Here is a 23,148-nt window from a genome sequence, read left to right on the forward strand (position 1 = left end):
TGTTGAAAGCCTTGAGGAATGTTTGACTTCTGATTCATTCCTCTAATAAGGAGTTATTGCCTGAAACTCTGCAAAAAGAGATTTTTCTGGACAAGGAAACTGCAAGCAAGCTAAACAGAGATCTATGAGGAATGGGGCAAGCACAGCTGAGGCTGCCTTGGCAGGGGGACGGACTTTCACAAGATCCCTTCCATGAGGTGACTTGCTCAAAGTCCAACCACGGAACAACAGCAGAAGAGGTGCCCCAACTCCCAACTTCTGCACGTGAGGCCAAACTTGAGTATGCCACCTTTAAACTCTAGTTCCTCTTTCTGCCTCAAGCACAGTACTTCCCACCCTGTTAGATAGGTACTCCAGAAACTGTAAAGGTGGTTCACGCTAATTGCTCAGTCCGAGAGGTCACATTCACCTATCAAACCCATGCCACCTGGGGCTTCTGAAAGATTAAAAGAGACAAACAAGAGGATTATTAAAAATTTAACTATATACCATATTTATTATCAATCCACAGGATAATCTGATTGCTACATGAGCTCATAAAAGCTATTTCACCTTTACAAAATTAAAAAAAAAATGTGCCACAAGGATGTAATAACTGCTGATAACCAAGGACTGAATCTTAAAATTATAAATTTGCTGTAGAAAAGATTAAAAAAAATTATATTCACTTTAGAATTTTACTTTGAATAAAATATTCCCCTGTATAAAAAATAAAAAAGCTTGCTCTGGTTAGAATTAGAGTATTTTTCTTCTTCTTTTTTTAAATCTGGGAATTTGCATAATATCTCTGTAATAGGTTTCTCTTTTTTTTTTTCCTATTGTACCACGCGGCATTCAAGCATAGCAGATTAGAAACAAACATGAGAAAAGCAGTCTTAAAACGAATGAAGTCCACATGGGAAGTTTTAACTTCCTTTCCTTTCCTCTATTCTTTAAAGACACTTTAGCAAGAATAGCCTTGGAAAAGAATACAGGTGGGGAGGGACCTTCAATGTGCCATTAAGTAGAGCAAGGTAATAAAAGGCCTTTCATAAGTGCTTTCTTAATAAGGTGCAGAAGCAGACTGCAACGTTGCTAGTACTGCACTATGTACAATATTCACAATAGATTTTTCTTTATTTAAAAATATTCCAGCTAGTTCACATTTTCTCTTCCATTCTGAGGCTTTCAGTTCCATCACAGCCTTGACAGCAAGAAGCGCAGCAGCACCACTTCCCTTGTGGTCGGTTGGTCCTCTTATGAAACACTGGAACCTGCGAGTGGGCCAAAGTTCTTGGGTTGTTTTCCTACGTAGCAACCTTGGAAATCTGCCTGGGTTCAGGTGTACATACTGACGGCTGGAGTCCTGAGTTAAAAACACTCCGGCACTGGAGTCGGACACAGCAATGTTTTATATTGCCAAGGCTTTACCTTAGATTTGTCTCGTGTGCGTCAAGGGATGAACCTCTCCTAGAGAAACGTAAAATACAAAACCAAACAAAACAAAGCTAAAAAACCACACCGTCAAAGGCTTAGCAGCTCTTGACTCTCGACTGGGTTATGTCTGACGTTTTCTTGATGACGCTGGCCCGTGTCTCACGGTCTGGCCGGCTGCTGCTTGTGGAGGCTGTGGACACTACTTGTGGCAGAGGGATGTCTGGGAAAGGGGGCCAGGAGCTGTTGTAAGGCAGTGGGCAGCTTTCTTCTTTGATGGTGACTTGGAGGTCAGGCTTGTTGGCTACAAAAGTTGCCATGCTGGGAAGCATATGAGAAGTGTTCCTCATTCCCAGATTGCTGAGATACTGTTTGCCTTCAATGTTTTTCTTCTGCCAATGAAGTCGTCCCTAGAAAAGCGGGAAAAAAAGGAGGGTAGACTATATGAGCGAATGTGACTTTGCAAAGTGCTCCAAGTAACAAGATAAAGACAGAAACAGCCACAAATTGCACAGGAATTACCCCATCTCTAAAAGCCTGAGCGTCTAGCTGCTGTCTTTGAGTGGCTCTCAGCCACTACTCCCCTTCTGAAGTTGTGTGCCTAAACCTTGGTGGCTCTCCAGCACTCAAGAGGCTCTGCCCACTCTTCTGATGAAAAATAAAGGCCTTATTCCCAGTATGCTGGAGACAAAAATGGACATGCATAACAAATGGAAGTGTCTCCTCTGTTACCAGACAGAGCATTCTTCTGGCAACAGGCAGGCACAGAGACCCAAGACCTCTCAAACAGCACCACCCAAACTGTCAACACAGGTGAGGCTGCCGGGAAAACCACTGTCACTTGATGGTGTGTCCCCCATCACAGGGAGGAGGTTCACCAGGGAAAGATGAGCATACAGTCCTTTCCCCATCACACATGCCACAATAGCACGTTCTGTCAAAGGAGGTTTGGGGAGTCATTTTTGGCAGTCTGCATATGGGCTCCACCCTAACCAAGGCAGAAGAGACAAAACTAAGAAGGTTAGCCATGCCTTTATACAGCTGCACAACTTGGAGTTCTCCAAGGAGGATTCAGAGGGCTTTCTGGGGGGCACAGCAGGAAAGAGATCTGCAAGAGACCTTCTGCAAAAATGCAGCTGGAGCACAGGGCATCTAAGTGTCCTCAGTGAGCTTCCCCTGGTCTCTACGTAGTCATGGAGATCAGTAGGCCTGGTCACTTGATGGCAGTCCCAAAAGAAAAGGCTAGTGCTGGTTTTGCATAGGTGCAGCTCAGGAAATGTCCATGGGGTAGGCATTTTCTCCACAGATTCCTTTCACCCAGCAATACCCAACTGACTGCTCAGGAAAGCTTTTTGCCTTACGTACCGCAAACATTCAAGTTGCATTTCTATCATACATGTAAGCATTTCCTCCAATTGTATGAGTTCAGTTGCCTTTTAAGGAAAACAAAGTGAGCATGCTTTCGACCAGGATAAAATACTCACTATGCAGCAATGTCAATGCATCATATTAACAAACTAGCTGGCACTGTTGATGGCTCTCCAGAACATCTTATCATGCAAATTAATCTCCCTGTAGTTTGGACAGATGAGGAGGAAAGAACTTGTAGAGATATCCATCCTGGGACAACCATCCAAATGCCTGTCTTCCTTGAATCTTCCTGTTCAAATGCCTGTCTTCCCTGAACCTCTTTTTCTCCCCCAGCTATTATTAAAATGGGTACTCCACTGATAGACAGAGTTGCAAATTGAGAAGGGGGAAGAATACCTCAGGACATTGTTCTTGAGACCTTGCTCCAAATTGCTAAAAATCCCCAAAACACTTACCTCTGCATTTTCTTCATCACTTGGAACGCTGTCAGTCGTTTCACTTTCTGTCAAACAAAACAGGAACAAAAATGAAACTCACGCTATTCTACCTACACTATCAAAATCCAGCTCAGGAGGCCTGATCCACTTCCAATGAGCGGAAGCAAACAGAGTCAAACCAACCAACCAGAAAACAACAGAGAAGCATGGACCCCCTGCTGCAGCAACAGCAATCCAAGGGCTAGACAGCACAGCTACATTGAACAACTGGGGTAAATCCACGTGGTTATCACAGTTAACATGGCTATACCCTGGAAAAGACAGCAATGGAGAGGGAAGGAGTAGATTTGTGCTTTCTCGGCAGAGGAAAGAGCCTCCTGCAAGCAGGGGATGCCCCCTCTCCCTCGCCCTCTCTTGGCAGCTCCAGGCCTGGCAAAGATCAAAGTTCTGTCCAAATCCTTATTTTTATCTCCCTGCAAAACTAGCAACAACTCCACCTCAGAGGAGGTAAGTGTGTTTTTTGTTTCATGAACTGTTACCTTAGCCTGCAGCCTCAAGGGCTTGTTGTCACCTCTGGCGCTTTACTACTGTTGTTGTAGTTTCTTTTGCTTTTGCCACTCGTGCCCAGCTCCCCCCAGTCTATTTCTCAGCCCTTCACCCAGCACTCAAGCAAGTAGAAATGCTACCATCTCCAGTCAAATCACCTCCCCCTGCCCCACACAACCTCCCTCACCCTCATCACTTCAACCAGGGGTACAGCTCCAGCAGGACAGCCATCCTCCTGCCAGCTGCATCCCTCCCTTGCAGAACAGCCTGAAATCCAGGAATTTTGACTGTATTTTCAAGTCCACGTGTGTCAACACAGGTCTCCCAGAGTCTGAGGGTCAAGCTGTTGGCCCACGGGCTGGTTGAGAGCGCCGTGCCTCAGATGCATCTGAGACAGGGCACAAGCCCCTCTTTTCAGGACCACTCTGCAGTGATAGCCGCTGTCTTCGGGGCAGCCGCCCAGTGCCCAGACCCACACCCAGAAAAGCGGAGGCCTGGATTGCAGGTCCTCTTCAGCTCATGGGGTTTTGAACCACTGCATCCTGCTTCCTGGGAGGACAACCCTAGGCATCTATCAGGCTCATGACAGCATTTGGAAGAGGTCTTTCTCCAACCCCCCAACCAGGGCTGAGCAGATAGGGCTCATCCATGCTCTAAGCCAACAGCAACGCAGAAATTACAAGGCTGAAGGAACAATGTGATGACTTACTGTAGCAGACAAGGGAGCTCTCAAGTCCCAATTTCCACGCTCCTCTCTGTTATGCATTTTAGCCCATGCAGACGGCTTCGCACAGCCCCTGCAACCATAAAACACGATCCTGCCTTCCCAGAGAGCAACCTCATGCTCTGCAATGGACATAACGTGAGTGCTAAGAGTGCACGAACTGTGCCTCGTGGATCGTGCCCCTGCACGTCTTCAAGAGAGACTGGCAGCATGTTGCCCTTCTCTTGAGGCTCAGCTAAGCATTGGGTTTAGGCAGAGGGCTGTAAACCAATGGTCTGAATTGCTCTTTCAGATCCCAGGATCTAAACTGCACCCAAAGACCTTCTGAAGCAAGGAAGCAGGCAGCTCAGCTACTCCAGACTACTACTTCCAAAGCCAGTACCTCCCCTATGCCAGAGTCTACAGCGCAGCATGCAGTAAGCAGAGTAGCAGTCTGAAATGTTAAATCTAACTGCGAAGCCTTGTGAAGTTAACACTCTGCAGGGCTTCTCATTCACTGGCCCAGGTATAGAGATGTGCCAACATGATTAAGCTGGCTAATTAAGCCATACTGGGGGGAGGAGAGGCAGAAATTAATCTGTGCAAAGGAGAAATGGCCCTAGAGATAGAATCAATAGGAGGAATCCACATAGAGACAAGAAACAGATATTCCTTGACATGAAGAAACATGTGGCAACAAAAAAAGAGTGATGCAGCTGAAAAGGAATCCATCCTTGGTGTTTATACATAACAAAATGCTGAGCAAGAGATAGCACTATAGTTAGCAAAGCCAGGGAAGCTAGCCACTCAGGAATGGAAAGTTAGAGAGGTTATTTCAATCAAGAAAGTTATTTGAATCAGTGTCAAACACAAGAGGAGGTTGACAACAGCCTCCGTACTAAAAAAAATTGATTTCATAGACGTCAGTGGAAATATGAGAAAACTCACAAGGCCCACTCATATCATTTGCCTGAGTAACCTCAGAAAGGTGTTTTTGAAATAAAACAGATTTTTGTAGGACAGCTGATACCTCAGGCTACTTTTTGTTGTTGTTGTTTCAGAAGAGCTAAACTAACTGTTCCTGCACAGCTGTTATCGTCATACTCTTTCCTGCCATTCAGCGGTAGCACCTGACAGAGCAGGCAGCTCTACCCAGCAAACCCATGAGCACTGGGCCAGGGTTCCTGTTGGTTCTGTACAGGTTTGTGTGGAACAAGACAAAGCCAGAAATAGTCACAAGAGTGTCCTACAAGTTTCAGGGTTCTAACAAACCACACAACCCTGTCCTCAATCCTGCCTCAAGGGCAAATGCATGCTTTAAAAAAGAGAGGTTCATAGAACAATTCAGGCTGGCAGGGACCTCAGGACGTCTATAGGCCAACCTCTTGCTCAAAGTGGGGACAGCTACAGGACCGGATTAGGTTGCTTGGGGCCTTATCCAGTCAGGTCTTGAAAACCTGAGGATGGAGGTAGCACAACCTTTCCGGGCATCCTGCTCCACTGCCTGACTGTCCTTGTGGCAAAAAAGGTAACGTTTTTTCTTACATCCAGCTGGACCAAGTTCTCTTGTTTCAATTTATGCCTGCCATTTCTCATCCTCCCACCATGCACCACTGTGAAGAGCCTGTCTCTGCCTTCTCAATTACATCCCTGCAGGTAAGGGCAGGCTGCTATAAGGTCCTCAAAACCTCCAGGCTGAACAAGTCCCAGTCCCTCAGTATCTCCTCATAGAGTGAGTGCTCCAGCCCTTGATCTTCCTGGTAGCCTTTCCCTGCACTTGCTCCCTTTCGTTTCTATCTTTCTTAGTCTGGGGGGGCTCAAGACTGGACCCAATTCTCCAGAAGTAGTGTAACTAGTGCTAAGTAGAGGGGGATAATCACTTCCCTAGATCTACTGGCTGTGCTTCTGAAAGCTGGTGGCCTTCTCTGTGGCCAGGGTGCTCACCTATCTGCAGAGCTGCTCCCCATCCCATCAGCCCCAGCCTCTTATTGCTGAAAAGTCTCTTCCTTCCCAGGCAGAGGACTTGGCATCTGTCCTTGCTGAATTTCGTAAGGTTTCTGCTGACCCATTCCTGCAGTCTCTGCAGGTCTCTCTGGATGGTGGCCCTGCTCTCAAGCATATCAGCTGGTGTCCCCTATTTGGTGTCACCTATAAGCTTCCAAATGTGTACTCCAACACCACTTCTGCTCATTGATATATTAAATAAAATTTGTCCCAGGACAGACCCTTGCAGTACTCCACTTGCTACTGGCCTCTAGCTAGAATAACCAGGATCATCAAGAGCTGCCTTGAGATGCATTCAAAAGCATGTCAGTGGCATGAAATCATCTCTGTGTTATCTGAGTTATGGGCTAGCAGGTCCTGGTATAAGTCAGGACAACTGAAAGCCACCAGGATACTAAGACAACATAAGGGGATAGCAGAAGTACTTCAGTCATGCCTCATTTTCCTTATGCAGGCTTGTTTCATTGACTTTAGGGGCGGTAGCTCATGCTTGCTCATGTCAGGGTGGTTCTCCTGTCACCAGGCCACCCTTCTGTATTGTCCCAGCCCAAGCAACCACCATGACTTCCAGACCAAGACAGTGTTTTGTTTGCATTCCAAGAACTCGGATCCTGTGCTAAAGTTAAAAGAAAGCAGCATTGTCATGTTCACATGTTCACAGACGGGAAAAGTTTTGGAAGAAGAATTTGGAAAGAGGACAAATGCTTCAAAGGCCCCGTCTCCCAGCTGCTAGTAAGTTAACGCACTCTCATCCCCCTGCCTTACGCTTTGCAAAGCCCTTCTAAATGCTTTGGCCATTACAGACTAAACACATTGGGAAGCATAATCGTTTATCAACATGTGTGAGACTAACATTGGAGGCCATTCAAAAGAACATCATACTATTCACCCAGACCCAAAGATAAAAATTACTACATATATATTTTATAAAAATGTGTCTGGAAGTAATTTCAGCCTAATGAGTCAAAGGCAAAACCATGTGTGAAATAATAAATTGCATGGGGAACAATTAATACTTAAGTTTGCCTAAAAAGATGACATTTGTGTTTCTACCCAGTCTTCTGAGGCTTGGAAGTTAGCAACATGTTATAAAAGGAAGGACAGGTTGGATCTGAAAATTTTTCTACTTTCAAATGTGGCTTTGCCCTGCTTTCTACGGAAATAAGGCTTATATGATTGTAGGGACTCTATAGCGTGCCCATGTGTGCATTTGCATCTGTTCTCCCCTAACAACTTCTGAACATTCTGTCAGACTTGGATAAGGGACAAATGAGTGCCAAAGACTCTTAACTTGCTACCGGTTTTATGAAAGTAAGGGTCCAGACAAAGAAAAGAAACCATTAGCACCCTGACTCAGGGAAAAGCGTGTTATCTCACCCCTTTTTAGATATCAGAGAATCCAGATGGGAGGCAGACGTTGGAAGCCAGACGTCCACAGCTCTGCTGCTTGCAGTACCACTTCTTATCAGTCACTACATGCCTGTTCTAGTCTGCAGACTATTTGTAACAAGACAGATCCACACCCCCAGTGCCCTCAGCTCCAGGGCTGCATTATATACCATCAGTGCAACCCTCTGTGCCTGCTGTGCTAGGCACTGAGGAAACATACAGAAGAGAAGACCTTTCAGCTTTAGTAAAGTCAGGGGGCAAGGGGGACACACTACATTTGCAGCACACCATTTGTACCACTGAAAATGCCCCTCTAATAAAGGATGAAAAGACCTCTCTGCATTACATCTAAAAAGTTTCTTTTCCATTAGTCACAGGCTAAAATCTGCAGCTTACATTTCCAACCTCAGATCTGCCTAGCTGTCTCCCAAGGTGAAATGAGTGGAAGACTGAGTTTTTGAGTTTCATTAAAAATGCAGAAGGCAGCCAAATAAGACATCTCTGGATCTTTGCCAGCTATCCTAGAAGAGCCTCCTTTCCCCCAGTGTCTTCCAAATATTTCCAAAAAAAGACTGTAAAGAAATGCCAGGATGCTTACCTGCATAGGACGAGACAGGGGAGATCTGTAGGGGGTACAGCTGGCTCATGCTGAGGGGCTGTTCGTCGCTTTCTGTTGTCACCTCTACTACCTGGCAAACATCAGGAGGATTGGTAACTATCACCTGCTCCTCGCTGCTGCCATCAAGGTGCGGCTGTCCTACAACTTGGGGTTAGAAATAAAAAATTGATTACTCTTAACACCTCGACCCTGCTGGATCCCTAAGAGCCTGTCCTTGGAGCCTGCTTGGTATTTGAGTGAGTCTTCAATACCATCTCAGCACTTTCTCCCCTGCCCACCACCTGCTTTCAGTGGGACTTCTAAAGGAAACCTGCATGATTTCTTTAGTTTCCATCACCTTCAGAGACATTTTTCCCCCCACTTGTGACGACTGAAAAAGCCTACCTCTCCCCTGGCTCTCATACATAATGTCCTTGAGCCTTCCTTGACATACCAGCTGTCCAGAGGTTTTCCCAGGGAAGACAACAGCCACACTCCTCCACCCAGAAACGTGGTCTCACCAGGACATACGGAGCACAGCAATCTCTCCTAATCTGGGAAAGCATCCTCACCTAGCAAGCTGCCAACATCTCATGGCCTCTCGATGCCCTCATGTAAATTATGCAAGAGAAGACCAGAAATGGCATGCAGAAAACTAGCCACATGGTCATGTAAAACATGGTGGGACTCTGATTTATACATGACATGAATTTGTGAAAGATTTCTCCAATTAGATGGTTATTCTTACTGATCCTTGCAATGCCATTGATAGTATGTAGAAAAACACAGTTGTACCTGCTGTCTGTAATCCCTATGGTCTGTGACAGAAAGCTAGTCTGGTTAGTTACTAACAGACGGTTTTCCTATTCCCCCAGGCACATAGTATTTAATACCAAACGAACATTATTTATTTCTACAAAGTGGAGGTACCATGGATGCTTTGCAAGTGTCCTGAAATGCTTTGCAGACATTAATTGTGCTACACAACACCCTTTTGAAACAGGGGAATAAACCAAGGTACCAAGAAGCTACTGAGCAAGCAAAAGCATGGTAAAAGCCAGAATCTCACTTCTCTGGAGCTGCCCAAGACAATTCCTTTTATCTTGTACAACTCCCCTATCAACCCCAGCAGTATAAACACATGACAACTGCATTAATCCAACACGGAACTGAAAGCCACTAGTTATATCAGAAGAGCACACGCGGATGAAGCCATCTCAGAGGATGGCTAACCAGAATCCACAGTTGTCCAAGAGAAAGAGAAGGACTATAGAGATTCTTTCACTGGAACATAAACCTTCAAAAGGAACAATCTTCATACAAATTCTGTACAAACACAGTGCTGTGTTGTTAGAAATTCAGACAGTACATATTTTTCTAGACCTGTGATGGGAAAAGTAGGCAATGAAACACAGTAGATCTTGAAATTCTTCTGTTAAGTGACCCAAGTACTCTAATTATTAATTTTTAAAAAGGCAGGAGATAGCATCTATTCCTGAACTACAATAAATATACATGAATGCGCACATACATACACACAATCCATTCCTGCCTTCTAGCTTTAGACAAGGCTAGAACACAACTTTTTTCAAAAAGAAAAGCAGCAGGTTTTTCTCCCAGGGAAAAGCTGCATACCATTTTGCTTTACGAAGTGCCAGGTAACCACTGGAAAACCCCCCAAACCTAGATACGTATTTTATGAGACAATTCTAGCATAAAGAAAGTTACATACATACTGAATTTTATTTTTTTTTAAAGCTGAATCACTACGATTACTACAATTTTGTTCCAGATATTTCGTTTCCACTGTGTTTCACCTTTCCTGGTTCTGAAACACCAACTTTTTATTGAGTGGGGTATGGGGGGCAAGAGCACACTCACACACACACACACACACATAGTTAATTGTTATCTAGGAGAAACCAATATTGTGCAACCCTGCCAGGGCACGAGCAGGCCATCTGCACTGTTTTATCTTTCTCCTCAATACCTGACGAATTCTTACCCACCCTGAGAGATAACTTGCACAGCAAAAATTACTGCTCACTTGGGCAACATGCCACAACTTTCCCATGAGCGGCACCTATCTCAGAAACACTGCAGGTGCTGTTTGTCTTTCCTCCCCTCCAGCTGACTTTCCTCCTTTCTGCAGAACAGATCTATTTTACCCTTTTCCCTGTTTACATTAAAATCCTGCTTGCAGTCCTAAATAAGGACTTCTCTCTCCAGTCAGGATAAGCAGCACACTTCACAAACCATTAATTAAACAACACTGGATGACAGTTACCCACCCAAGCGCTGCTGTCCTACCCCTGAAAATGGATTCTGTGAGTCCAGAGAAAAATGAAAGCCCTTAAGGTGCGAATTCTGTTCCTCTGAACATCTTGCTTGGTTTACATGACAGACCTTTGATCCTTCTTAGGTGCTGACGTTGCCACAATGGGTCCTGTCCTGTAAATTACTGAGATCTTCTAAGGTGCAACACGCATTCCTCTCATCATAAAATCAAACAGGAGTTCAGGATACACTGTACAGTAGAAAACTGAGATGTTCGCAACAAAATCGCTCTCTCTGATGTTAGTGTATTTTGGAGAACACCAGGTACATTCCAAAGACTTCTGTTAACTGACCTCTGTTTGACTTTTAAGAATGTAAAACAAAGCAAAAATGTATGAAGCTTCTTCCCTGGGACTGCATATTGGCCTTGGGTTGTTTCAGATTTGTTTATGAGTCAGTCAGTAAATAGGAAGCACTAATAGCACTGCAATGCTATTCCTTCAAGTTATAAAACCCTCTGTAATAGTAGGAGCAACAATCATGTTCTAACACTCTTACAAAGCAACAGCTGATTAAATGAACTGCCATAAAGAGAGGAAAACTACTCACAAACTCCTCAGCCACAGAAGTACTTGAGGGGAATGACTATGCAAAGCCCTGCGACCTAAGAAACAGGCATCAAAAATAGTCACTGCACATAATTTCTGCCATCTCTCCAAGCAGAAGACTAACATAGCTTTCAAACACTTTTTCGTCATTCTAGACAAAATGGTATATGGGTCACATTTATAGGAGCCCTCACTGCAGTGACAACCTCAGCCAAAAAAGAGCTGTCAAAAACCAGACCAATTATTCTACTGAGAACCAATTATTCACATGCTGAGATGACAGCTAATTCCTAATGTACCAGTTTCTAAATGCAGTCTTCGCTGATCCTTGTTGTTTGTTAGCTCAGTGATCTTAAGAACTAACTCTGCTACTGAGGTGCCAGTAAAAAGAACCAAGTTCCTCCATTTCATCTGGAGGTTTAAACTCCCAAATAAAATGGTACCCTATACCCAAATCTTTGCATTGAGCAATGGGAAACCGCCATCTGACTGCAGTTTAACTCCCACGTGACATTGGCTACAGTCACTACCCCGTGGAGTAAATTCATGTCAGGAAAAGCACCCTGAGCATGTCTGTAAGTGCTTTACTCTCAGGGGAACCACCACACTGCCACAGTGCTGCTCGCTGTCTCTGCAAGTGGTGGGGCTGACCTGCAACCAGGACCTTGCACGGCTTGGGCTAGTGAAAAATGGGTTGATCTGACTGCAACCGTGGCATTCTCTGAAGTGCAAAATGCTGATGGCAAGCTGAGTCTGCCACAGTCAAAACAGTTTCTGAAGTCACCTGTATGCTTGGCATGTAAGAAAAGCACAGGAGTACTTACCTACAAAGTTCACTGTACTGTCAACTTCATTTTTTATACTGGAGGACAGGAAATAGTCAGAAGTGACATCATTTAGGCCATTAATCCCAAAAGATGATTCAACTGGCTCTTGCTAGAATGAAAACAGTACAGTTGGGTCAGGTTTGATTTATTTTAGGATCCTGGACTCAGTTCATCTCTTTGTTCTAAGACGGTAATAAATCATATTGCTTCTGCCTGCCATATACCCCCTGGTCACTGCTAGACACGGTCTTAGAATGATATTTTGGTTCTCTGAGAAGAAGCCAGAGTCTACTCCATTTCCAAATCTTCTGCTTTGAAACGAAAGCTATTTTTAATTTTCAGATTTAGAGTGAGCCTTCACAGAGCAAGAAATTAGTGTGCTATTTACTACAAGAGATTAACATTTGGAACAAACAAGGAAGAAACACTGCTTTAAAACAGTACTCTCTTTAATATTCATGTCATTCCCTTCCAAACATGCTGTATCTCTTAGCGCTCTCTGAAAGGAAGCCTTAGCTTCTGTACAGCAATTACTAAATTCCAGCCTTAATTTTTCTCTGCAGCAAGCCTGAAAGAAAACCAAAGTGTTTACACTAAATACAGCCTTTTAGATCACATCATAAACATTACCGCAGGGCAATAGTGTTGGGAAAACACCACCTGTTCTACATAGACTGAGCTTTCCACAAGATGCATCTCTGTAGGTCTGGTACACTTGAGTGGGAATCTAAAAAACTCCCTTCAGAATAGACACCAAGAAGTTTAATTCCATAAACTCAGGATTTCTTTAAAAAGCTATAAACACATTTAAAGGATTATCTACAGGTCCAACCTCCTCCCTGGTACCGGCTGCCTTATGGGGTTATCGGTTACAAAGTCTAAAGTCTTCTGCTCTTACTCTGGGCCGGCCATGCCAGCCCTGCAAGGGAAGTTTTTCCTCAGTGCTGACCCAGAGACACTTGCAGAGAGGTACAGAGCTGCCAGTTGGATTTGAAGCCATGCCATGCTCGTTTTCACTGCTCTAAAGAGTTTCAGCAAGGGCAGGGTAAAAGTGAGCCTCAAGACCTGGTGCCAGCCCTTCACAGTACTAACCCTATGAACCATTATCAAGGGAACAAAAAACTAGGGACAGCGTGACAGGTCTTTCCTGGATGCCACATGCTGTGAGTGTGATCCACTCAAAAAGAGCTGTCACTTCGACAGGAGTCTGCACCTGCTTTGCCATTAAGCAAGGCAAACACAGCACCCTGTCTCAAGGCCCCTCTGCACATCAGAAGGGTGCAAAGTTAGTGTTAATGGCAACTAGGTCTTTGATGAGCTGCACCGATTGTGTCCACCCACAGGTCAAAGACCCGGAGAGCCAGAAAAGATAAAATTAGCTGCTATTGATCCACTGAGGATCCCGACTGCAAAGACAGGTTAGGGCTGCACACCGGACACTTGAGCCTCTGGTGTTGTGCAGTGCCCCAGCAAACACAGCAGCCCCCATGGGAACGCTGCACACCCAGCACCTTGCTCAGCTTTACTGAGGCTTGGTTACAGAGTTTATTTAGTAGCCCTTTTCGAGCTGCAGAAACAAATACACATCTTGGAACTCAGGTGATGGTGCCAGATCCACAAAGGGACTTGGACACTGGCACAGTTGGTGCTAAACCACCTAAATTTTCAGCGTCCAGATGCCTAGCCTAAGCTAAATGCATAGGGAAAGGTGTCCCTTAGATTTAAAAAATGCCTCAATAGGGAGCTCCATGCATAGTCAAAAGCATACATCTAGGATAAGGTAGAAATTAAGCCTCAGGCAGGCGGTTCAGTCCTTTGTTTCAAAGGAAAGAGCCTATTTTTATCTGGGCTACTCAGACACTTACGGCTTCTTTCCATTGCTGAGCATTCATTTTTTAATGGAGAGACTCCATTTGTCCAAAAGCCCAGTGGTAGGAGACCTATTTGTGAGGTGGAAGACCTGCTCACAGTCCCCCTTGCCTAATGTGGAGCAGGGATTTGGTAAGGCCCAGGTCTCTCACATCCACGGGGACAAGCAGTGAGTGCCCTTCTGCTGCAGACACAGCTGCTACATGCAATCCAAGAACACCAACTTTACTGAAGGCTGAAAGTCTGAAACATTTTTTATTTGCTTTTTGAAAAAATTGAAGGGGACCAAATCCTGCCGACGTTTAATACTGACCACCTCGTGAAGTTGCTCAGCAGAAGTGTGAAAGCTAGGCAACACCATGCTTTGTAGGGAAAGCAAATGTCAGTCAGGGTCCATGCTCTAAGCAGAAATCTCAGGCAGTGACTGAGGAGCTTTACAACTGAGGTCTTCTAACTGGCAAAACATGAGCAGAGGGTGCAGCTCTGACAGAACTTTTCCCCCTTGCCTAAACAAAAATGAACTTCCAATGCCTTACACACAGCAATTAATTGCTCCAAAAGGTAGCTCTATTGTTCAGAAGCATTCTTTCCATAATTACTGTATTTCTACTTACACAGAGAAACAAATGGCAAATGTATTGCCGAGGCTGCCAGTTTTCCAACCTCCAGGCGTTGTAACACAAGGGCTGTGTCAACTGATGACGTCAGTCATGGCTTTAACAGCCTTCACATTTTTAAAAAAAAACAACCAAACATCCCATGTAACTGTAGCTACTTAAGCAAACCACAAGCATGAGAGATTTGCAAATATCCACCACTGTATACTACTGGGGCTATGAAAAAAATTTGCAACAGATTGTTTTCACAAGCTCTCGCACTATTAAACAGCCGCTTCTTACCTTAATTTGTTTGAATTTGTCATCCTTCTCGGACTTCGTTTTTTTTCCTGCAACAACAGAAGAAAGATTTCTTAAAGTCCTGTGTGCCATGAGCTAATCCTTCACACTTTCTATATTCACCAATAAATAGCCCCAAAACATGCCTCAAAATGGCAGCACCTCCTTGGAAAGGGAGAACACATTTTGCTTCATTTTAACCCCCCCTTAAGGCCTGGGCAGTCAAAAATTCACCTTGAACACTCTGGCTTTGTGCTTTATTTTTAAAGGCCTACAAAAAACCCCATGATAGGACTGAGGAAAGCAATTGCAGTTAAAAAATGAAGGTGAAAAATACGGAAGAGTGACAAACTAAGCAACAACGCCTGTTAAAAAAAAGGAAGGAAGGGGGAGAAAAATACTCTTAAAGGGAAAAAATATTAAAATATATGTCTCATCACATTTGTGACACTCCCACTGTAGCTATAGGAAGAGGGAGATTGTTCATTGGTTTAATGTGAAAAGAGATCACAATAAACTTCAAAAAATATTTTTGTAAATAGTTGGAACTTGAGGGGGGGCAAATATATAGCCCATGCAAAGGTGGTGTATGCAATCATGCTGGACTCCAGAAAACCACACAGCATATGACCCTCACAAAATGTCATGTGCCTTGGCAGACCCCAGTGTTGCTACCCCTGCTCTGACCTGACGAGACCCTGACGTGGAAGCTCAGACTTGCTGGTGCAAGCTCTGCTCTACCCCACTGCGTGTACAGACGTGTCCCAGGAATTTCTCCCATCTCTACTACAAGATAGCACTGAGAATTAGAAATGTTTTGCAGCCAAATTCTTTTGCTCTCACTCACACATAAATTTAGCCACATGCTGTATAGAAAGGGCATGTGAGAATATACACAGGGCCCAAAATATGTCAGAGTTTCATAGTAAATGGACTTGCTGCAGAATCCTCTCCTGCTACAGCCCCCATCTCCAGAATTTCAGCTTTCATGATGAATTTTTCTAGTTCTTACAGCTATGAGAGGAATCTACCACAATGGGACAGGTTATGGTTCAGGGAAATATGCCTGAACATACAAAATACATCATTGACAAGAGACTGGAAACAGCTTCAAAGCAAATGTTCTACCTTTCGCAGATTGATCTCCCTTTCATAGTATGATTCTGCCCCAAAAATGCCAGAGTTCATCATTTCCAATCACACTGACCCTAAACTGAAGATGTGCCTTTCACTTCTCAATTTAAGAAAACAGCAAACCGAGATACAGGTGAACTGAATTGGATTTTAGAGGAACACTGTGCATTTGGTTTGCAGGTTATCTTTTTGTCCAAAAATCCTAGATACCAGAGGATACCACAGGACGAAGGAACACATCGTTCTACTCCATAAACCAGTAACGAAGCCATAAGGAAGCCAATGAGCCATAAAGAAGCCAATGTTTCTACTCCATAAGAAACCAAATACTCATGAGATTGACCTGGTGATTAGGTCCTCTCCTGACAGGTGGGAGACCTAATCCTTAAATTTGGAGATTAAAACATAATTTCCCATTTCACCATTATCATGCTGTGGGGGCTGGTTTTTCATGGCCTAGTGTAGCTATGTGGTTTCACGGTTTAATGTTCTGAGCAGAGAGTGTACTGCTCCCACTCAGCTCAACAGAGCACCAGTTTACATCTACCCTTACTTGAAATAAGGTACCAAAATGTCTGCCACCGTATTCTGAATGAGCCTACTGAGTTAAATGCATTGATCTCTAATATCCCCCTAATCATTTTCCCTGACTGAAGGAGACCTAGGACTAGCATCAGAACACAACTCCACTGGCTTTAACAGAACTAACACAATTTACACACACCACCAACTTGGGGATATCACATCTCGTCCATCTCTCCAAGTGGCTTGTTCTCTTAACTGAATGTAGCCCATTTTTCACACAGCTGTTCCTAAGTTCTGGGGAACATCTGGATAAAAATGTCCAGCTTCACAGAAGTAGAACCAGCACATTTTGCAGGCCCCAAAATAATAAGAATGGCCCCAAAACCATTTTCATGTTGACAAGCTCTACCCTCTACCTTTTTTGGAAGGTCTTTCAGATAATGGCAGCATCCGGTACACTCTGAAGGCATTGTTTCCTTTCTTTATACTTTTGTCCTTCACTTCTTCTATGTCAGGGAGGGAGTTCATAGCACAACGGAAGTTTGCCTTCCACGTCTTCGGATCAGGTTTATCTACTCCTGACTGGTATTTTCCTAAACAAGAAAAGAAAGTTAGGCACACACGATGTGCAACTGAAAACCTAAGGTGAATTAATAACAGCATAGGTTAACTTCAAGGTATCAGCCTTTGGTTCCCATGACAAGCATTCAAACAATAGCTGAGGTTGCAAGAGAGTGCTGTGATCTCATTCCCATGCACATTTCTAGAACACATGATGAACAGTTTCTGCTCAAGAAAGACTGAGGGCACTGCAGATCAGATGTGACTCCACAACACTGTGGAAAAGCTTGCACAGCATTTACCTTTATGATGTCTGGCTCAAATCCATAGAAAGGCATCAAAAGCTAAGGGGCCATGCCTACAAGGTGCTGAGTGTGCTCTACTCCTGACAATTCTGAACACAATCTTGTTAACGTTTAAATCAATTTAAGTTTTACTGTGTTCCTGAATGCAAATGAGTTATGGTGCTTCAATAAAGCTGGAGTATTGCAGGCCTTGAAAAAAAGCACTTAGCCTCCCACAAATCTAGAAACTTAAATTCACTCTCTGCGTTAGTAAAAGCAAAGACAAGAGGGAAGGAAAATGTAACTTTAAAAGGGAAAACAATGTGAAAATCTGTCCTGCAGAAAAAGAGTTCCAATACCTGTGTGAATTGCCCAGTTTCTAAATAAGGGAGCATCTTTTTCAACATCCCACCCATGTCTTGCGGCATGCATCCAGGGAATCTGAAAAATCTTCTTCTCCTAGAAGGGAAAACAAACAGGAAATGCCAACACTGATTGACTTGAGGGATCTTCTGATGACTTTAAGTCACTTATTTAAAAGCACATTTCCAGCATTTGCAACTGTTTTGCTTCCTTCTAACCCTGTGCCACCGTCACTGAACTAAATAGGAAAATATCCACTGGTGTCACCAAAAACAGAATACAGCCCTAAGTATATGAAGTACTCAGAAGCCCCTTCACGGACGATGAGCCCGGCAGCTTTCCAAGCTGACGCATGGATAAAACATGCAGTGCTACACATTTCTAAACATTCAAATGAAGGCTAGTTTTGGCAGCACAGACACTTTTATGATTAGAAAAATTAGATATGAAACTAAACAACCATAGAAACAGAGCAAACTCAAGGGATTTAGAATTCAGCCAGTAAAATACTAGCATGGTGAAGGAAAGGGATCTCTCAAATTTATAACCCAAGCAAATGGGCATATGAATGTATTAACTGTAGACATCTCTCCAGTGGGGATAAGAAATACAAGACACCCATGTGAAGGGGTGGCATTGAGGATAGTTGAATGTATTTTAGTTTAGAAACTTCAGGCCAAAAAGAAGTGCATTTAAAGCAATCCAAAGGAAGATGCTTTTTTCATATTTTTTTTAACATACAACATGTAGTTAAACCAGGACATGCCTTATGTGGTGGAAGTATAAACTGATTCCCAAAGGGATCGGAAAAACTCATGGAAGATATTATACTGGTGACGATTAAAGATGATAGTTTGGGATGCAGCTCTAGCTCTGGAAGCCCAATGGTTTTCAGAGCTTGAACAACATGTTTCCTATACTCCTTCCACCAGCACTTAGCACACAGGATACTGGGCCAGATGGAAGCTGGGTCAGGTGTCCTTGTATGTCATAAAACACAGGAACAACTTCCTACGTGCTGACCTACAGGGCTGCTTCAGAACTCTTCATGTTCACTTCTGCAAAGCCATACAAAAGGAGTTTGTTCCACAACACTTGTTTTTTCTCCCCTATTGGGGGGAATACACTTTATCTGGCTTTACATGCAGACATCTTGCACTATAAACACTGCCACTACAGGTTTAGATCCACTTCTCAGTCTCTGAAGAGAAAAGCACTTCCAGGGCAAAATGCACCCTCCTCCTGAGGTGGCCACCTCAGCTGCGCCAACTGAATTGCACCCTAAAAGGGCCTATTTCTCTCCATTGACTACAAACAACTCTAGACAGGCAGCTCTCATTTAAACGACTGCATTGTAGATGTCTGTGGTCGGATGAGATGAATCCTTTGTCCTTTCCCCTTCCTCCAACAACCACTTTTCTTCCTTGTCTGTCTGGTTAATATTTCACTAATGTCAAGGTTAGGTTTATTTCCCTTCCTTTCCATGTGATCTTTTCTTTTTTGAGCCTGTGTTTTGTATCGTGCTTCAACTCTTGTCTTCAATCCTTTCTCTCATTTACATTCACTTGTTCCGAATTGCATTCTTCCCTTCTCACTTGGCTTCATCTTTTAATTTGGTGAAAGCACAGATTTAACACACTCCTCATTCCCCTTCAAGCCCTCACACTCTCATTCTTTCTTTTAATCTATTCCCATCACTTCTCTCATGTGCCTTTTGCCTCCTTACTCTTCCCCCTCTATATAGTTAAATCATCCTACAGAGATGCTGTCCTCTTTGCCAAGTAGAAATGATCTAAAGAAAGCCTCAACCTCAGTATCTTGTGGTCCACAGCACTACTGTATTCATCAGAGCTAAAGTAAGCTTCCTTGCCTTTACTCTCCCATAAACTATAATGAGCACGGAAAAAAATTCAAACTTCCATGGAAGACAATTTCTATCAACAAGAACTTTAAGAATTGACCAGATTAAAAAGTCTTCTCACGCTTAGTGATAGGGAGAAGTTTCAACAATGCTACACAATGCTATGGAGGTTATACTCCATACATTGGAGGTTATATTCCATATGATAATTTAAAAAGTTTTATAGGAAATAGCAGACTGAACAAGACTCCAGACATAGCATCCTGTCATCAACAACTGTATTCACTGCTTCGAAGGAAGGTGCCAGGACACTCTCAACAGCAGTCTAAGTGTTCATTACAGTGTTTTCTGTTCATTACAGAAAGTTCTTCCCAGATGCCTTGAAGCACATGGATTTATAGCAAATTATAATATAATTAACAAAATTGTAGAATCCACATGTTTTATAAGTTTATAATGCATATATAATTTTTACATACCTATACAGAAACTACAGATTTTCTCATCAACTATCAAATATCTAATCTTCTCTGAAATCCCGCAAGACTGCTGATTGCAGCAATACCATGTAGTTGTGTGTTCGGCTCTGGTTGACCTAGATGCTTTCTATTTAAATACTAATTTTTTTATTTCATACATTATCAAATATTTATGTATATCCTTCTTCAGTCGATGCATCCTAATAATGACCTTAATAGGAAAAGGCTCATCAGTGCTTTCTGTTAGACTTGGAAAACCACGTACTGTCTGGTACAGCACTCCATCACTGGACATCTGTCCAGGAGTCTTGTGTTTCCATTAAAAAATTAGCCTCGCCTGAAGTCAAAAGCACAACCCACAAATCTTTTGCAGCCTAACAGGAATTGCTACCAAACTCCCATGGGGACATCCAAAGGGAAAAGGTGTCACATTCTTAGAAATAGGCAGGAAGAGGAAAATAGTATCAAACATTTACAACCCTAGCGTTGCAAAATGCTCCAAGCGGGTGAATGAACATGAGATCACATACTAGCTAGAAAAGTCATAGGACAGACACATTTTAAATAGCAGCATCTATCTGGAGGGTAATACTCCAAGCATCCATCAAAGCAGCAGGTTGCCTCTCGACTCCTGTTACAGCTACTCTGAATGTTTCCACTGTAATTTCCTTTTCCAGATCCATGAGGGACACTGACCTCTCATTATCCCCCTCCTCACACCACCTCTGCCCTCTACTGAACTATGTCATTTTCTTCACACTTCCCAATTTTGTCTCTCTGGGAAGGTAAAGGAATTCCCTTCCTCCCTCATACCATTCAGCAGGGTAACATTTTCACCAGGGAGGTACACAAGTATTTATTTTTTTAAGCCCTACAGAGAGGGGTCTGTTCTGGAGAACAGAAAGCAGGAGGTATAATGTGATCAACTGACAGTAGGAGAAGGAATTAGGTAAGTCAGCTGTACCTGATTTGTCATTTTTAACCGAGAGCAGTTTAATTCCTTTCTCAGTCTGGAAAAATTCCCCAAGAAGAGACAGCCAATGACAAACCCAGAATGGTAATCGTTTCTTTAGTATTTAAATCTTATTTCCTTAAAAGCTGTGCACACACACTAGCACCATTCTCTTGCTAATCTGACCCACCTTCTTTTCCATACTGTGAACTGTCCCTTGCCACATTCTGATTAAAATATACAAATCCCAAAATCCTACAGCCTCCAGAGTCAATTCTGTGGGTACAGAATGGGCTGTGATACACATGACACTATATCATTGATTCCATGCATGGCTTTTTTTATGGTCAGGATTTACAGTAAAAATAGAAATATTTTTGGTTTAATGATTCATTGTTGGAATGAATGTTTAAATATTTTTAAACAGAAATGCTCAGAAGTGCAATTAGCTTGTTGAGCACAATAAAGGCAACCCAGAATGACGCCAAATCAGAGAGTAGAAGTGGGGAATCAGAGTTTAATAAACCTCAAGGCAGGCCACTTAGCCTGGTATCCTCTTTCTGGTAGGAGCCAGGGCTTTGTTTTAGAAAAAAAAACAACAACCCAACATTTCAAAATACTTTGTTTGTGAGACAAGCCTTGGTCAATATAGAATATGCTAACTAAGGACAAAATCTCGTACCGACTCTTGCATGCAAACAGTTTATGCCAGAAGCACAAGGCAGAAACCGCTGTAACAACACGATCAGAGGGCTACAAACTTTAAACATGACATGCCTTGCAAACTGCCTTTATGGGCTGGTGGGCTGAACTGGGAAGAATGAAGCCCTTAGCACAGTGGCAGTGTTTTCACTCTGCAGAGCAAAGGAGGCAAGTACATTCCAGGGGTGTTCCAAAAAAGGCTACGTGAATGTAATCTACAGATGACAAAATTATATTTAAGAGTAATATGCTCAAATCTGAAATACTGTGCCCTACTAAGTGCAGAGAAATTATTTCAGGATTGGGCAGGAATGCCCAGCAAAGGACAGCAGAGGTGGACTGTCAGCAGGAGAGACCTGACACCAAAGTAGAGATACTCAAAGAGAAGAATCCATAGGGACCTGAACATGGGACTCAAATTACAAAGACAACAGTAAAAACTACTCTCTTCCTCCTCTTCAGCTGTGACCCCATTATGCAAGAACAAGGACCTACTCAAATTCACAGGGCAGCTAACTGGGGAATGGATAAAGCAATATTTATTTACCCAGCCATAGCATGTGAGAGTCACTGATGTAGGAAGTTCCTAAGAAACAAAATTCGTAGCTGAAATTTAAATGACTCCTGGTAATTTTATAGTCACGAGCATTTCTAGCTTTGAAAGCTGAAATAAAAAGTAGTAATCTTAATTGCCATTCTTCAGCTCTACAAATGAACACCTGAGCACCACAACTACAACTACAAGGAGGATACGAGACTAAGTGGATTAGTATCTTAACCAGAGTTGCAGGTCCTATGTTTCTGCACCCGATTTTGTGTATTTCCACCTATTTTAATAATTAGGTAGCCTCTGTACCCAAAACCACTTCATGCTTTTCAGTGTGCTGAATTACTCTCCTGCATACAGCAGAACACATGCAATATTTCCAGGGTTCATTACTATTCAAAGTCTCAAATACACTCCTTGGTTTTATTAAGCCAATTAAAAAGAATTCAAATTGGGCAGTGACATTTTGGAGCCCACACTTGGGCTCTCAAAGTGTCTAGAGCTCTCAGTAAGAGCTCAGGACCGGGAATATGAGGGTTGGGTCTAGCAGAGGAAAAGTTACCCCATTTTGTCCCAGGTTAACAAGTATCAGAGAAGTCACACAAGTCTGAAACAGATCGTTCCTTCAACCCAGAGTCTAACACAGAATATAGCCTTCCACCTCAGGAGACCATTTTGTTCACATCCCTCTGATGCTACTTGGTAAGCAATCTGTTCCCAGCTCAAAAAAAAAAAACCTAGCAGAGTCTCCAGAAATGCTCACTCCAACAACAAAGAGTTGGAAATGCTTTCAAAGGAGCCA

General features: G+C 43.2%; 1 protein-coding gene across 7 annotated transcripts in view; it reads right to left on the bottom strand.

The window, feature by feature from the left end:
• Nucleotides 1–797: 797 nt before the first annotated feature.
• IRF2 (interferon regulatory factor 2) overlaps nucleotides 798–23,148 on the bottom strand; it is a 42,087-nt gene continuing 19,736 nt past the window's right edge. For 6 of the 7 annotated variants that reach the window (XM_049796990.1, XM_049796972.1, XM_049796997.1 and 3 more), the window contains 7 exons: nucleotides 17,802–17,901; nucleotides 17,014–17,190; nucleotides 14,942–14,988; nucleotides 12,171–12,282; nucleotides 8,462–8,626; nucleotides 3,240–3,286; nucleotides 798–1,823 (listed from right to left, as the gene is read on the bottom strand). In XM_049796990.1, the coding sequence (XP_049652947.1) occupies nucleotides 1,512–1,823; nucleotides 3,240–3,286; nucleotides 8,462–8,626; nucleotides 12,171–12,282; nucleotides 14,942–14,988; nucleotides 17,014–17,190; nucleotides 17,802–17,901 (960 nt within the window). In that variant the 3' untranslated portion in view covers nucleotides 798–1,511. The remainder of the gene's footprint in view (nucleotides 1,824–3,239; nucleotides 3,287–8,461; nucleotides 8,627–12,170; nucleotides 12,283–14,941; nucleotides 14,989–17,013; nucleotides 17,191–17,801; nucleotides 17,902–23,148) is intronic. The other variant, XM_049797016.1, reaches the window with a different exon arrangement.

This window comes from Accipiter gentilis, chromosome 3 (genome assembly GCF_929443795.1).
Source record: "Accipiter gentilis chromosome 3, bAccGen1.1, whole genome shotgun sequence".
NCBI classification, from domain to species: domain Eukaryota; kingdom Metazoa; phylum Chordata; class Aves; order Accipitriformes; family Accipitridae; genus Astur; species Astur gentilis.